The sequence below is a fragment of the Mustela erminea genome, chromosome X, assembly GCF_009829155.1.
Source record: "Mustela erminea isolate mMusErm1 chromosome X, mMusErm1.Pri, whole genome shotgun sequence".
NCBI lineage: Eukaryota > Metazoa > Chordata > Mammalia > Carnivora > Mustelidae > Mustela > Mustela erminea.
In genome coordinates this window covers 9,858,000-9,872,313 of record NC_045635.1, presented here as the reverse complement: position 1 = coordinate 9,872,313, position 14,314 = coordinate 9,858,000, and the positions used below count along the sequence as shown (strand labels likewise).

Genomic DNA, 14,314 nt, shown 5'->3' with positions numbered 1-14,314 from the left:
CCCCAGTGCCTAGGTACTTGAGTGTTTCGCTTTGTTTGCTGGATCATGGAAAAACAACGTTAGTATCTCATTTCACACTGGCTTTCTTTCCACTTACACTCTTGGTAGTGGCGATCCCTTGATACAACGGGACTGTCCCAGTCTTCCACCTCTCGTCCTCACTTCCGGTCTCCTCCCAGGCCAGGATATTGTTACTGTCTTTCACAAACACTCGAAGCTTCCCGACTTTTTCTCCGGCCAGCCGGTAATCGAAGAGCAAACAGAAGTTGCTTTGGGGCTGCAGGTCTCGGAGGAGGAGTTTCAAGCGGCCGATATCCCTCCGGCCTGCCACGGCCGGAACTGCCATATAGTAGCCAACAGCTGCCAGAGGAAAAGCACCCAGTTAATGGCGCCATTGTATAGGGTCTGCCTATAGTGTCTAAACAGCATAGAAAAGGAATGATAACGGGAATTAAAAATTTTAAAACCCGTTAAAAAAAAAAAAGAACATGAATGATACTGTCCTTGAGGGGAAGCTGAAATCCTTTTCATTTCAAACACAGGAACAAAGCTCACATGCGAAAATGGCGCGTAGGGATCACAAAGATGAAATCCTTCATGGTACAGAAAAGGAAACAGGGTCAGAGAAACTGAGGAATTTGTCTGCATTCACAAAGTGTGGTGGTAGCAGATACGCAGTAGGAATCTAATGAAAACAGTCTTTTAGCACTGCAGGTAATTTGAAGCTGATGGAGAACTTGTGTTCCAGAACTTTCCACCTTGGTTGCGGGAATGTACGTTCGCCCAGAGTCAATGATATGTATGACGGCCAGCTCATTAGGTAGTGTGGCATTTAATCCACAACATACATGAATTTGTCCGAATGGTTTCACGGAGCTCAACCTCTTGTAGCGTACCAGTCTGAGTTCTGATTAGGATGACAGGAGCATATCTATTTCTACAATCCATCTCCGAAGGATCTCTCAACCCGCGGTAGCAGTCATGGCTCATCTCTGATACTCGGGTTGTGGCTTTGATGAACCTGGGCAAAAATTCTCAGAGAATGGGATCTCACAGAATGGGTCTCACAGAATGGGGTCTCACAGAATGGGGTCTCAATGAAAAGAAGGAATTCCTGCGGAAGCCAGGACTGTCCAGTCTTCTCTCCCAGCTGGCCAAGTTGCCAGATTCAGCAACTAAAGATAAGCACACTCAGGAGAGGCTGCATTTCAGTTAAGGAGCATGTCTGAGATATACTGAAAAATACTTCTTGCTTATCTGAAATGTAGGCATCGTGCATTTACCTAGCCCCTCTGCCAGTGACACCCTCTCTTCGGTGACCCACTGTGGCAGATTTCCCCTTCTCTCTCAGCTAAAGCCCATGTTGACCTGTCCTTGAGATTTCATCCTTCTAAAAATGCTGATTCATCCTGTGTTTCTTCTATTTAACTATGTAGGGAAAGGCAAGCCCACTTAGAGATCTGACGGGGACACAGGAGGGAGGAAAGTACGTTTTGAGTGACACAAAGGCTGAGAACTTTGGGGCCATTTGTGAATCGTCTTTGTAAACAGGGGACTTCCCATTGTTATCTCTAACACATCGTTAGCCTCAGGAGACAGGGATTCCATTTATGCTCCAAATGGGAGCTGCGAGCCAAATGCTCTACCCAAGGGAAAAGATAGGGGCCATCAGTAGAGTTCAATCAACTGGAAAGGGCTGGGATGCCACAGCTCAGAGCTGAAGTTGAGAAAGATCCAAGTGGCCGGCAAGAAATCTGTAAGCAATTGCTCCTTATGGTATTGATACTTTGAGGGGTGACTCTGCTAAAACTTCAGGTATAGGTAAAGGTCATATTTCCTTTCCAGATTTTTCCCACGAAAAGCAAAAACAGAAGCTACAGCACACCATTAGCTGGCAAACTGGGGAAAAGGAACAATTTCTTTTTATCTTTCCCACAATACTCTTAAAATGCACATGAACTTGGGGCTCCTGGCTGGCCCAGTTGGTAGAGTATGCAACTCTGGACCTTGGGGTCAGGAGTTTGAGCCCCACATTGGCATAGAGATTACTTTAAAAAAATAGTTCTCCTTTAAAAATCTTAAAAAAAAAAAAAAAAGTACATGAATTCCAGTATCTCTTTCTCTCAGCAGCAGGAACTACTATGGAAGAGTTTTGCTAGAACATCCTGGGTGTGGGTGGGTGGGGGTAGGAGGGATAAGGCAGAGTATATATGCTGAACCAACTTAGCCACTCATCAGGGGAGATTTCAGAAAGGTCTAAAAGTTTCCAAACACGACAAACAACCCTGACCTAAGGAGAGATAAGAGTAATAACCCTACGTCACTGGAGAGCCTTCTTTACCTGTGTCCTACCACAGAGCACAAAAGAGTAAAATCTAAATACCATTATCTCGATCAGCAGGATTCCAGTCAAAGTCATCCTCTATATCCTGTTTCCAGTCACAGACCCCATGGTCAAAGCTGCAGTCAACTGAGATATTTAAATCTGCTAAGAAAAAGGTTATATTTCATAATCATTAAGAGTATTAGAAACATATCTAACATCTTGAGCTTGGGAAGGCCACGCCACGTTTTCAGTTGCTGTCGAGCACTGAGCTAAGCTACTCCATGGTGCTGCTGCCTTGGTAGCCATTTTGTTTGGCCAAACAGCCTACAGGAGTCTAAAACTGACCTTTGCCCCTCTTGCCAGTACAAGCCCTAGGGGCAGCCTGCTGAATAACAAGGAAATATAAGTTTTTGAGAGGACTTCCCAACAGTTCTTGTGATCAACAGTCTGCCCTGTCTCCCAGGGCCATCCTCTTAGGGGACCCTAAGGGTGAACTCCTTTGATAAGACTCCCTTGGAGCTCAACAAGATCCTGATCTTTCTGGTTTGAACTGACCAATCCAGCTTCAGCCCGGGAACCCCAAAGCACTCCATACATGAACGCTAATAAGGGCATGTGCCCCAGGTCCTGTCTTTCTTTAAGCACCCTGCCTCGAATTCCCCGTGTGGCCCTTGCTATGTGCCATGATCCTCCAGGGCCTGTGACTAATACATTTCTCCATTTAAATTTCCCTAGTGGCCTTTTATTGAACCATCTGGCATTCGGGGGTTCTACTTAACAAATATTAATTTAAAAAAGTCACCACAACTGCATGGAACACAGATCATGGCAAATGAAATGGCCTTAAGGACAGTGTCAAATCAGATACTCTGTTTCAGTTTAAATCTGTGTGGTCCTTCTGGACAAACTGTTGTGATCTTAAAAAAAAAGGGGGGGCGGTGCCTGGGTGGCTCAGTGGGTTAAAGCCTCTGCTTTCAGCTCAGGTCATGATCTCGGGGTCCTGGGATCAAGCCCTGCATCGGGCTCTCTGCTCAGTGGGGAGCCTTCTTCCTCCTCTCTCTCTGTCCGCCTCTCTGTCTACTTGTGATCTCTCTCTGCCAAATAAATAAATAAAAATCTTAAAAAAAAAAAAAAAAGACTCCTGGTAGCCATGTTCTTCGCAATTTAACTTTGTAGCACCGTTCCCAATGCTTAAGTCTGGCTCAGCCTCGTGACTTGCCTTGGCTTACAGAATATGGAAGTGATGCTGAGCCAGTCCTAGACCTCAAAAGGCTTGAGTGCTTCCACTCGCTTCCTTGGAACCTTGCCACTGCTTCACGAGAACAAGCTTGGCTGGCCTACTGGAGGATGAGACACCACCTGGAGCAGAGGTGAGTCAGCCATGGTATCCCAGTTGAGGCCCCAGGCATGCAAGAGGCACAGCTAAGATCCGCCAAGTCACTGAGTCGGCCCACGCTGACTGCAGACATGGGTAAGCCCCACCCCGGCCAGCTCAGATCAGCAGAACTACCCACCTGATCCAGACTCCTAAGCAAAAAGAAATTTCTATCACTGTAGGCCACTGAGAGTCTGTGGTGGTTTGTTACGCAGCACTACTGTGGCAATGGGTAAGGGACACTGGTGCTTGGGCCCGGAATGTGGTACTTTGCATGTTGTGGGCCCTCAGGTGTTGAAGTTAAAGCAACTGAGTCATTTTCTTCCATCTTCAAATATAAAACTATCTGCCTCGACCCATCACTGTAGGTGTCCGGCAGGAGGGGTGGAGAGAAAACTGTATTGTCACCACGGGTACTAATCACATAAAGGTCTACTATTTTCATACTTGCACCGTGTGTGAGGATGTTCTGATTCTTCCCTCGGGTGTTTAGGAATGGAGCAGTGATTCATACCTCATCGTACAAAGACATTAAAGGACATGCGACATTGTCAAAGAGCAGACGCTTGGGGAAAAGTATTTACCTTTGTGTTCGAGTCTGGATGTAAGTTTTCCATCGACCAGAACCAGACCCAATCCGCCTGCTTCATTCACCTTAGGGGCTAATAAAGAACACTTGGTAAGTTAAGAAAAACCCTGAACCCTCATACGCTAAGAAGGAAATGAATGGATGACCGAGTAAGACTCTTCTCATGTATTCTAATTATAGAATATGTTAGAGCAGAGTTTCCTTAACATTCCCAAAGCATTCACATTGGTTTCACTTCCCTTTTCTATAACATCATTTTCCAAAGATGTCCTAAGCATCTACACTAGTAACATGCCCCTTCTCAGCAGGGTTTGGAAATATACATTCTTGAGATTTTCACTCTATTAGAGGCGATAATGTCATTGGTATGGTAGCTCTTGGATAGGTGTGCCTGGGTCTACTTTTCATTTGGTTAAATCTAACAGCCATGGAGCCAAGGACACACAAGGCAAAAAACAGGCAGCAACAAACGCCTGGCGAGAAAGAAATGCAAAGTCTTAGCCTGGGAATGTGTGTGCACGCACGTGCACGCAGTGGTTGGTTATCTAGAAACTGCCCTGGAGGGGCTGAGACTCCTGGTGGGGTCCCACAGAGCAACCACTGAGAAGGGCAGAGTCATCCAGTTCATAGGGAAACTTAAGCTCATCTACAGAATGTTTCTCCCTATAACTGTCATTTGGGCCTTTAGATTGTAGCCACGCCACTGCGATAGGACCCTTGCAATGAGCGGGCTGATTCAAAGTGCCTTCAAGAAGTGAAAAGGCACAGCTTGGGAGATCTGCTTGGATCTGGGGTCTCTCTGGTTTGGGGGTGCACTGTGTGGACAGCCAGGTAGCCAGACAACTATGCTTGTAGAGTAAGCAAGTGTGCTTGGTGGGGGGCAGAAAGAGAATCTGCATCGAATAGGAACCCACCCCCCACCCTACCCCTGAAAGGGGAAAAGACGAATCCTCTCGTTTCCCACAGCAGCAAATTTGATTTGGGATTTGCTGAAGATATTGCTCTCCAGAGCTTACAGAGAACCCTGCTTCTTAAGGATCAGCGTGGAACCCAATTTTACTTCAGGCACAAAGCTGTCTTTTCTTCTTTCACTTGCCAGGAGAAGTCACAACTCATTTTTCATAAAATGTGTAAAATAACAAAAATGTTACTCACAGAACACATCTCCTCGAAGGCTTTGCTCCCATTCTATGTGGTTCTTCAGGGCTTTCTCATTTTTTTCCTCATCCTCAAGCCCCTCTTTCTTTCTCCCGTCCTTCTGTTTTTTTCCTCCATTAGAGTTCCTAGCTCTGGAAACAGTCTCTTCAGAGTTGAGGAGTCGCAAGTTAACCTTAGGAGCAGGAGTTCCAGAAGGTTCTGTGATGACATTTTTAATTTTTACCTTCTTTTTCATGCTGTTTTTGTGAGCCAGCAATTTCTTGATTCTGTCTTTGATGGTACCAGGTGCTCTGAGGACTTCCTTCACAGAATTTTCAGGGATAACTAAAATAAACAATCAAGGTGGGACATTTCACATTGGCTATTAATTGGGTCCCTCACGAAAAATGTAACATTTAAAGTGTGGTAAATGAATGTTTCCAGAATTAACCCATATGAGGCTCTACCTCTTGATGTTTCTGAAGTAGGCTCCATGCCCACCATGGGGCTTGAATTCAACGACCCTGAGATCAAGAGGTGCATGGTTTATCAACTGAGGCAGCCAAGTGCCCCACTAGCACTTGATATTCTAGAAGAACTATTTTTGCATCTATTTAAAGCAGTTCCAATGTTATGGTAGTATCTTAGCTACCTTTCATTAGGGGACATGCTTTTGTTTTGCTTCAGAAGTTACTGCAGTGAAATAAATACTTTCTCCTCCCAAGGTGGGCTACAGATCCCACAGTGATGGGTTTTCCAGGTCCTCTACTCTTTCTGCATTCATACTGATGTTCTTCAAAGCTGGTGTTGTTCGGGCAACCTACTGATTTGTCCAAATTTGATGTTCTAAGATTACAGTGATAGCGATAGCTTGAACCATATAAACTTCCAATAATGGACCACTTATAACCTCTAAAAGTGGTGATTTATGGTTCAATGTATACAGACCCAATTTTTCTTCTCTGTTCTCTCTCCCCATTTGAATCTCTTCACTTTAATCAACTACTATCTAAAACTAAATAATTTTATTTATTGAATATTTAGAGAGGCTTCTGTATCTACTATCTTACACTCATTTTTTATTTCTCACTAGTAAATTAAGTTGCTTTTAGAAATGCACTTCTAAAAAGTATAAAGTAGGGCACCTGGGTGGCTCAGTCAGTTAAGCGTCTGCGTTCAGCTCAGGTCATGATCCTGGGGTCCTGGGATCGAGCCCTGTGTCGGGCTCCCTGCTCAATGGGAAGCCTGCTTCTCCCTCTCCCACTCTCCCTGCCTGTGTTCCCTCTCTCGCTCTGTCAAATAAGTAAATAAAATTCTAATATATATATATATGAGACATATATTTAAAATATGAATAAAATAAAAATTAAAAATATATATATACAATCTCAACACTTCCAGGTTGATTCCTCTTACTGCCCCCCGCCCCTTAACCAATTGTCCCTGGTGGAGGCAGAATATGTTTGTGTGGAAGAACACAAGAGGTAGAACAGTCATTTAGCCCAATACCTCTGTTCTGTAGATGACACAACTGGGTGATGCTGAGTCACTTGCCTAAAGTCACTCAGCTACCAGGGGCAAAGTTAGAACTGGAGGGTCAAGAAGATGAGTGACTCATTTTCCAGTCCTATGTACATGGTAGGTTTATTCCTGTTTTAGGGTTATGGATTACTTTTTTTCTAGACTGGTTCAAATTCCTTGAGATCTAAGGTCCAAAGATACAAGCCCCTTTTCCAGGGATCTACTCATGATAATTAAGAATACCTAACCGATATTAAAAAAAAAAGGTAATTTTGTTTTTAAAGATTTTACTTATTTATTTGACAGGGAGAGAGAGCACAAGCGGGGGGGAGCAGCAGGCAAAGGGAGAGGGAGAAGCAGACTCCCCACTGAGCAGGAAGCCTAACGTGGGGCTCCACCCCAGGACCCTGGGATCATGACCTGAGCTGAAGGCAGATGCCTAACCAACTGAGTCACCCAGGTGCCCCAAAAAAGTTAATTTTTAAAGAACTAAAAACAGTGATCTCTAAAATCAGATATATTGTCCTTTTATAAAATACCTTGGCATGTGCCAGTCTAAGACTAGGCAAGAAAGGGTCTGATAACACCTGAACCAGTTCACTCAATGCTACTACTTGGACATAATTTAGAGGAAAATGAAATAAGGGAGTAGGCATTAAGTTCAGTGCCTATAAAGAATTCTAGAAAAAGAAACTGGATTGGGATTTTATTAGAATATCTGTCTTAGAAATCTTCTAATCTCTTCTTTCACTCAGTTCCTTGCCCACCATTTGGCTGATTCGATCTGTACCAAAGAATAGAAGAATAAACGAGAAGAAGTCTACAATATTTGGGATAATCAAAAGAAGGAGGAACAATGCTTTGAACATATATATGCTCTTAATTAACACATCACTTTCAGTTTGAAATCAATCTAAAGCTATCATGGCAAGAGCTGCATTTCCCTTTTCAATGAAATGTTCGAGCCGCTTATCAGCGTGACAGTCCATACTTACGGGCTGGAAACCAGCTACTGGTAATACAAGTTATGTATCATTACTCCTTTTCCCAACCTTCGGATGGCCTGTTTCATGCACTCTACAAGAGGCTGCATATTAAGCTTTGATTGGAAGGCGCTGATCACATGGCCCTTCCTCTGGAGGTGTAATTTTGTCAACAGTTCCCTGTGTAATTTTGTCAACAGTTCCCTGAGTCTTTTCCCAAGACCTCACATGAAAAATTAACAGGAAACACTCATTCCCTGGAAATTTCCTTCATGTAATCAGTAACATAAAACTAAGGACCTTTACTAAATAGTGGGGAAGAGGGTTTCAACCCACATCAGGCAAACCTAATCATCTACTTTTAGTTTCTGCTTTGAAGTTTCAATTTTTTCCTATTGGAAAAAAAAAAAAAATCAAACCATCACAACCTTTGTGGTGTCAACAATTTCACCGCTTTAGTATGTAAAAAGAGCTGGGGCAAGGGAAAAAAGCTAGGCATACGCATGACTATGAATGGATAGATGTGGCTTTTTTTTTTTTTTTTAAAGATTTTATTTATTCATTTGACAGACAGAGATCACAAGTAGGCAGAGAGGCAGGCAGAGAGAGGAGGAAGCAGGCTCCCCGCTGAGCAGAGAGCCAGATGCGGAGCTCAATCTCAGGACCCTGGGATCATGACCCAAGCCGAAGGCAGAGTCTTTAACCCACTCAGCCACCCAGGAGCCCTGATAGATGTGGCTTTATCTAGATACTGCTGTTTCAAACTTGATTTAACCAGTGACTGTGTCCCTTAAACATTTCTGGATTAAAGCACCATCTTCTTGGGACTATAAACACGTGGGAGGAGAAGTTACAGTCGGAGGGTCACTGGCACGCGTGGGGATCGCGGACCTAAAAACAGGGAATTTCAAGTTTTCAGAATCACAGTCCCGTCTTCTACTGACATTTTTTCTTCGGAGAGATTGGAGAGTTCTCTAAATATCCACTTTGTCAAAAACTTCTACCTACCTGAAAATCTTAACTTTAGAGAAGATCACTATGATGTGAGATCATCTTTGCCAAGAGAACAGGACTCTGACATTCCCTCACCTGGGCTTGGATCATCAGATGATCTCAAACCACCCGGCAGGAGAAAGGTTCCTCTCATCTGAACTCTGCGCACGGCGCTGGGAGGAGAGGCTACATCATAGGTGAGGACAGTACTGTGACATGGGGCCCAGCAGACAGGGCGGGGCTGGGAGGGCAGAAAGGCTGAGCCACGGCAGCTTGCTGTGGAGTGGCCCACGAGCGCTCTCCGTCCCCGAGGAGTAGCCACAGGTCACGGACACACCTAACCTGTGCTTAAGCACACAGCCCCGCAGCCCACTTCCCTGCATCCTCTGGGCATTTGTCCTCAAACCAATACTTGACTCCTCTTTGCCTCAGTTTACCCATTTATAAAGTTGGGGGAAGAATAGGGTTTTTGTGAGGTTTAAATGGGCAAATACATGTCCATTACTAAGATTAGTGCAGAACATATATTTGGCCTGTTTGCTGCTCTTTTTATTTGTTTTTTTATAAAAAGGTTTTGTTTATTTCTTTATTTATTTGAGAGAGGGAGGGAGATGGGGAGAGAGAGAGAGTGTCTGAGGCAGACTGCGTGCTGAGCAGAGAACTCGGTGCGGGACTTGATCCCACAACCCTGAGATCATGACCTGAACCGAAACCAAGAGTTGGACATTGAACCGACTAAGCCACCCAGGCGCCCCTGTTTGCTATTAGTTTTAAAATTCATCAACAGAATGTCGAAAATCTTTTACTGAGTTAAAAAGGTATTTTCCAGGCCATCCCTCCAAATGTCTAAGGTTTCCATTATAATCGAAAGAAGAAAGTTGGAATGGCCCATTGTAGCCACGCCTGTGATCTTAACTATGTGGTCTACAAATTGAATTAGATCAAGAGCACATTTCTAACAACCAAGGAAATGCTTTTGATGGGAACAATTGTTGAATTCTGCTAAAGAAGCCATTGCCATGATCGCTCCTACTACTAGTGTACAATTATCGAGCATTTGATATATTCTGGGCTGGAACCAAGCCCTTTATATGGGCATTTTTTTGTATGGATTATTTCATGTAACCATCAAAAGAATACTAAGGGCTAGATATCATTATCTGTATTTTTTAGATGTGGAAACTGGAGCCCTAAAGGTGAAATTGCTTGTTTACAACCCACAGGTAGTAGGTCAAGGTAATGTGGCTCCAGAAGCCATGCCCCTGGTAACAAAGTGACATCGTTTCCTTTCCTAAATTGACTCACTACCCAAGTCAGGTAATATTGAAGTTTTGATTTGCTTAGAATGAGTAGAGCTACTGTCAAATTAAGACCAAATTATCTATGGGGCACCTGAGTGGCTCAGTGGGTTGAAGCCTCTGCCTTCAGCTCAGGTCATGATCCCAGGGTCCTGGGATCAAGCCCTGCATCAGGCTTTCTGCTCTGCTGGGAGCCTGCTTCCCCCTCTCTCTCTGCCTGCCTTCCTCTCTGCCTACTTGTGATCTCTGTCTGTCAAATAAATAAATAAAATCTCTAAAAAAAAAAAAGACCAAATTATCTAACAGTGTAGTATTAATACTCACATATATTAGACCAGGAAGAAACCATACACGTCTGCCTAAAAGGTACTCCATCCCCCGGGCACATATGTGCACAAGAACAGTCTACTAATTCCTCTTGCTTTTTTTTCCCCCCTTGGGGGCGGGGGAGGAGGAGAGAGAGAGAGAGAGAGAATCTGAAGCAGGTTCCATGGAGCCTGACTCCAGGCTGGATCTCACGACCCCGAGATCATGAAATCTAGAATCCAATGCTTAGTTGACCAAGCCACCTGGATGCCCCTAACTCCTCTTCCGTACTGCAACACGGAGTCTGGACTTCTGCAAAAACAATGAATCCATAATAGAAGTTGCTCTATCAGTGCTGTATGTTATGTGACAGCAATTCATGCGCACACAAATACATTTTACAATATAATGTTTTGTAATGCAGCAAGCTAACTGAACGGGATTCTCAATTTTGTTTGCATGACTTTCCTATGCATGTTAGAGTGAATGTGGGGCCATCCTTTCGGCAGTGTGGTTAAGAGTCTGTTAAGATCAATTTTCAACAGAGATAGGGCTATTTATTTTACAAAGGATCAAAGCAGAATGGATAGGGCTGGGCAAGTAATATGGTGAATGACCCAAAGACAGTTTTCTCTTTTAAATAAACATTCTGGTGAGAGATGAAGAAAAAATCCAGCTGCAGAATGGGCAGAACGAATGGGCAGAACGAATGGTTTCAAGGTACCAAACAGAACATTGTGAGGAATCTTAGGTTCCACAGAATACGGAAATATTTGCTTTATCCAAGAATACGCCTAAAGCTGGATGGTCAAAGAAAAACGGAAGACTTAACCTAAGAAATGTTTGTGTTGATGTGGGATTTATCATTTCAAAACGCTAGGGGACAACATAGGAAATGTGGAAAGCAAACAACCATCCGGCTGCAGGCTTTGGGACACTGCCTTCATTTGGACACATTAACACATTGTGCGGGCGCCTGTGGGGCTCAGTCAGTTAAGTGTCTGACTCTTGATTTTGGCTCGGGTAATGAGCTCAGGGTCAGGAGACTGAGCCCCAGACTGGGCTCCATGCTGAGTGGGGGGTCTGCTTCAGATTCCCTCTCTCCCTCTGCCCATCCACTCACTCACAAGCTCTCTCTCTAAAATAAATAAATAAAATCTTAAAAAACAGTTTCAAGGGGGTTCACTGAGCAGGAAGGAAGGTGACCCCAGGGTTATTCTGGGCAGTTTTTGCTTTGATTCTTAGGTCTGGGGCTGGGGGTGGGTATGTGGAGTGAGTTGTCCGGTTCCTGCATTAAGTGTTTTCCTGAGGCATCTCTTCTGCATGTGCAGCATTTGTGCATTTGCCATTACAGAATTTCAGACCGAGGAGTAGCTGGCCCTTGGCACGAACAGCAATAACCATAGCTAACTTTACCGAGCATCTACTATGTGCTCGGCAGAACGAAGCTCTCTACCTAGATTACCTCGATGCGAACCTCACAATGTGCTTGAGAGGTACCTGTCTGAATGAGAGCTCCCCCAAGCAGAACCGGAAACAGATACCAAGGATTTGGGTGCGGGGGGTTTATGGGAGGAGATTCCAGGAGGCAGATGTGGGGGAAGGCTAAAGACAATACCTCAATGGGTGGGAAATCGCTGTGGGTAAGGGGCTCAGTCCTGCTGGGGACATCTGGGAGCCAATGTAGATCACATTTCAGAACTGTCCCATCCTGTGACCACTCAGGGTACTTGTCCAGACTCCTGGGGCGCACTGGTTGAGAGCTGTCCTTGCAAAGGGACTGAGCAGTGCTCTAGAAAAAGCACATGGCCACGTGCAGGGAGCCCGGGGCACGGGGCTAAGATCTGCATGAACTGTCCACCCTGCCTTGCTGAAGCCAGGGGGTGCCCCCAGACCGGCTCATCACAAGGTGTGCAGGAGAAAGCGGAGTTTAGAGAGGTTAAGACAACTTACTAAAGGTCGTGGTGGGGGGGGGGCGGCGGGATGGAGCCGGCTCTGTAACCCCACCTCCAGCCCAAGGCAGGAATCCTGCTGAGAGAGCTTGGAGCCCGGCCTGGGAGGCTGCGCGGTAGAATGTGTCCCCCAGCCAGGCTCCGGCATCTGCTGTCAGACACCTGGCCAGCCTTCGTAAGAGAGAATATAGGCTCTACCCTCCATCTATTGGTCCCAGTCCGCTTTGGGAAGTCACCTTTTTAAAAAATATTTTAAGATTTTATTTATTTATTTGAGAGACACAGAACGCAAGAGAGATCACAGAGGGTGAGGGAGAAGCAGACTCCCCGCTGAGCAGGGAGCCCCACACGGGACTCGATCCTACCACCCCGGGATCACGACCTGAGGCAAAGGCAGACGCTCCACTGACTGGGGCACCCAGGCACCTCTGGGCAGTCGCATTTATGCCAAATCGCTTGAAATATGCGCGGGCACCATTTATGCTCCTCCACGCTGTTTCTTCCAGACGAGACGCGGCCCGGTCCTTCCGGCCTTCCTCAGAGGATGTGACTTCCCGCCTCCTCGTCCTTCCGCACACACTCCTGTCCGGCCGCTCTCAGCCACAGCCCACGGGGCACCGGGAGCCTTTACACCTCCGCTGCTCAGAGTCGGTCACAGCGCGGACACTGTGTCTGCCATCGGAGCGGCCTCTCTGCTGTGTCATCTGGACCACTGGCCGCCCGAGGGCACGGGACAGGTCAAGGCCGAGCCTGCAGCCGCACGTGTCGGAAGATGTGGGGGGTCTGCTAAGGGCGCACAGGGGAGCAGAGTCGCGGCAGTCAACACACCCAGCCACACCATAAGCTGGCGCTAAAAGGGACAAGGGCAGCCGGATAGACCTGTGTGACTCTCAACGCTGTGAGACACTTGCCAGGACAGCAACCGCACCATCGTCCCTGGAGTCTGCCTTGGTACACATTCCGGTCCTCTTCGGGACTTCCAGTTTCCTTTTTGGGCACAAGGGGGGCGGGGAATGACGTATTTTTCGTGCCTACTTCCAAGCTGAGTGAACCGAAAGCGACTGTGCGGTTGTCGGAGCTTCTTTCCCCGCCGTGACAAATACCAAAGGCCTCAGACTGATCCCGCGGTGCCTTAGGATGATGGCGCCTCGGCCGACGTGGCTCCCTAAGTGACCACACTGAGAAGAAACCCTGGACAACTCTCCCTGAACACAGTATGAGTGAGCAGTAACCCACTACTGTTGTCCTGGCTGTTCACAGCAGGGACATTTTCTGGTTATACATTTGGTTTATCAATTTAAGATTTTGGCACCTAAGCATTAAGGAATTCATGAACATGGAAAATGGGATTCTTGATAAAATTGTGAATCAGGGACGCCTGGATGGCTCAGTCGGTTAAGTGTCTACCTTCGGCCTAGGTCATGATCCCGGGGTCCTGGGATCGAGCCCTGCGTGGGGCTCCCTGATCAGTGGGGAGTCTGCTTCTCCCTCGTCCTCTGCCCCTCCTCCGCTAGTCCTCTCTCTCTAATAAAGAAATAAAATCTTTTTTTTTTTTTAAAGAAATAAAACCTTTAAAAAAATGTGAATGTAGGTTTGAGGACGACTGATAAAATGACGTCATCTTCATCGTACTTTTGGTTGTGTGTTCTGGAAGAAGTTTGCACTCATGTGGTTCAAAAGTGTGTGGTCCTGAGGCACTGATGTTTTAGGATGGCTTGTTACCGCACCATAACCTACCCCATCCTGCCGGATAACATTCACATTGCGCCATTTGTCCTTAAAGCTTATTTTCAGTATCTGAAAGTAAGTTGTGACCAGAGAAATATCCAGGACC

At 45.8% G+C, this 14,314-nt stretch overlaps 1 protein-coding gene across 6 annotated transcripts in view; it reads right to left on the bottom strand.

Annotated features, from left to right (window-relative positions):
* The window catches only part of EGFL6 (EGF like domain multiple 6), a 98,339-nt gene that overhangs the window by 5,768 nt on the left and 78,257 nt on the right, over window positions 1-14,314 (bottom strand). For 2 of the 6 annotated variants that reach the window (XM_032330302.1, XM_032330298.1), the window contains 4 exons: window positions 5,446-5,772; window positions 4,286-4,363; window positions 2,384-2,488; window positions 98-360 (listed from right to left, as the gene is read on the bottom strand). In XM_032330302.1, coding sequence (XP_032186193.1) covers window positions 98-360; window positions 2,384-2,488; window positions 4,286-4,363; window positions 5,446-5,772 — 773 coding nt within the window. Of the gene's footprint in view, window positions 1-97; window positions 1,022-2,383; window positions 2,489-4,285; window positions 4,364-5,445; window positions 5,773-14,314 lie in introns of those variants that run through there. The other 4 variants (XM_032330299.1, XM_032330300.1, XM_032330303.1 and 1 more) reach the window with 4 other exon arrangements.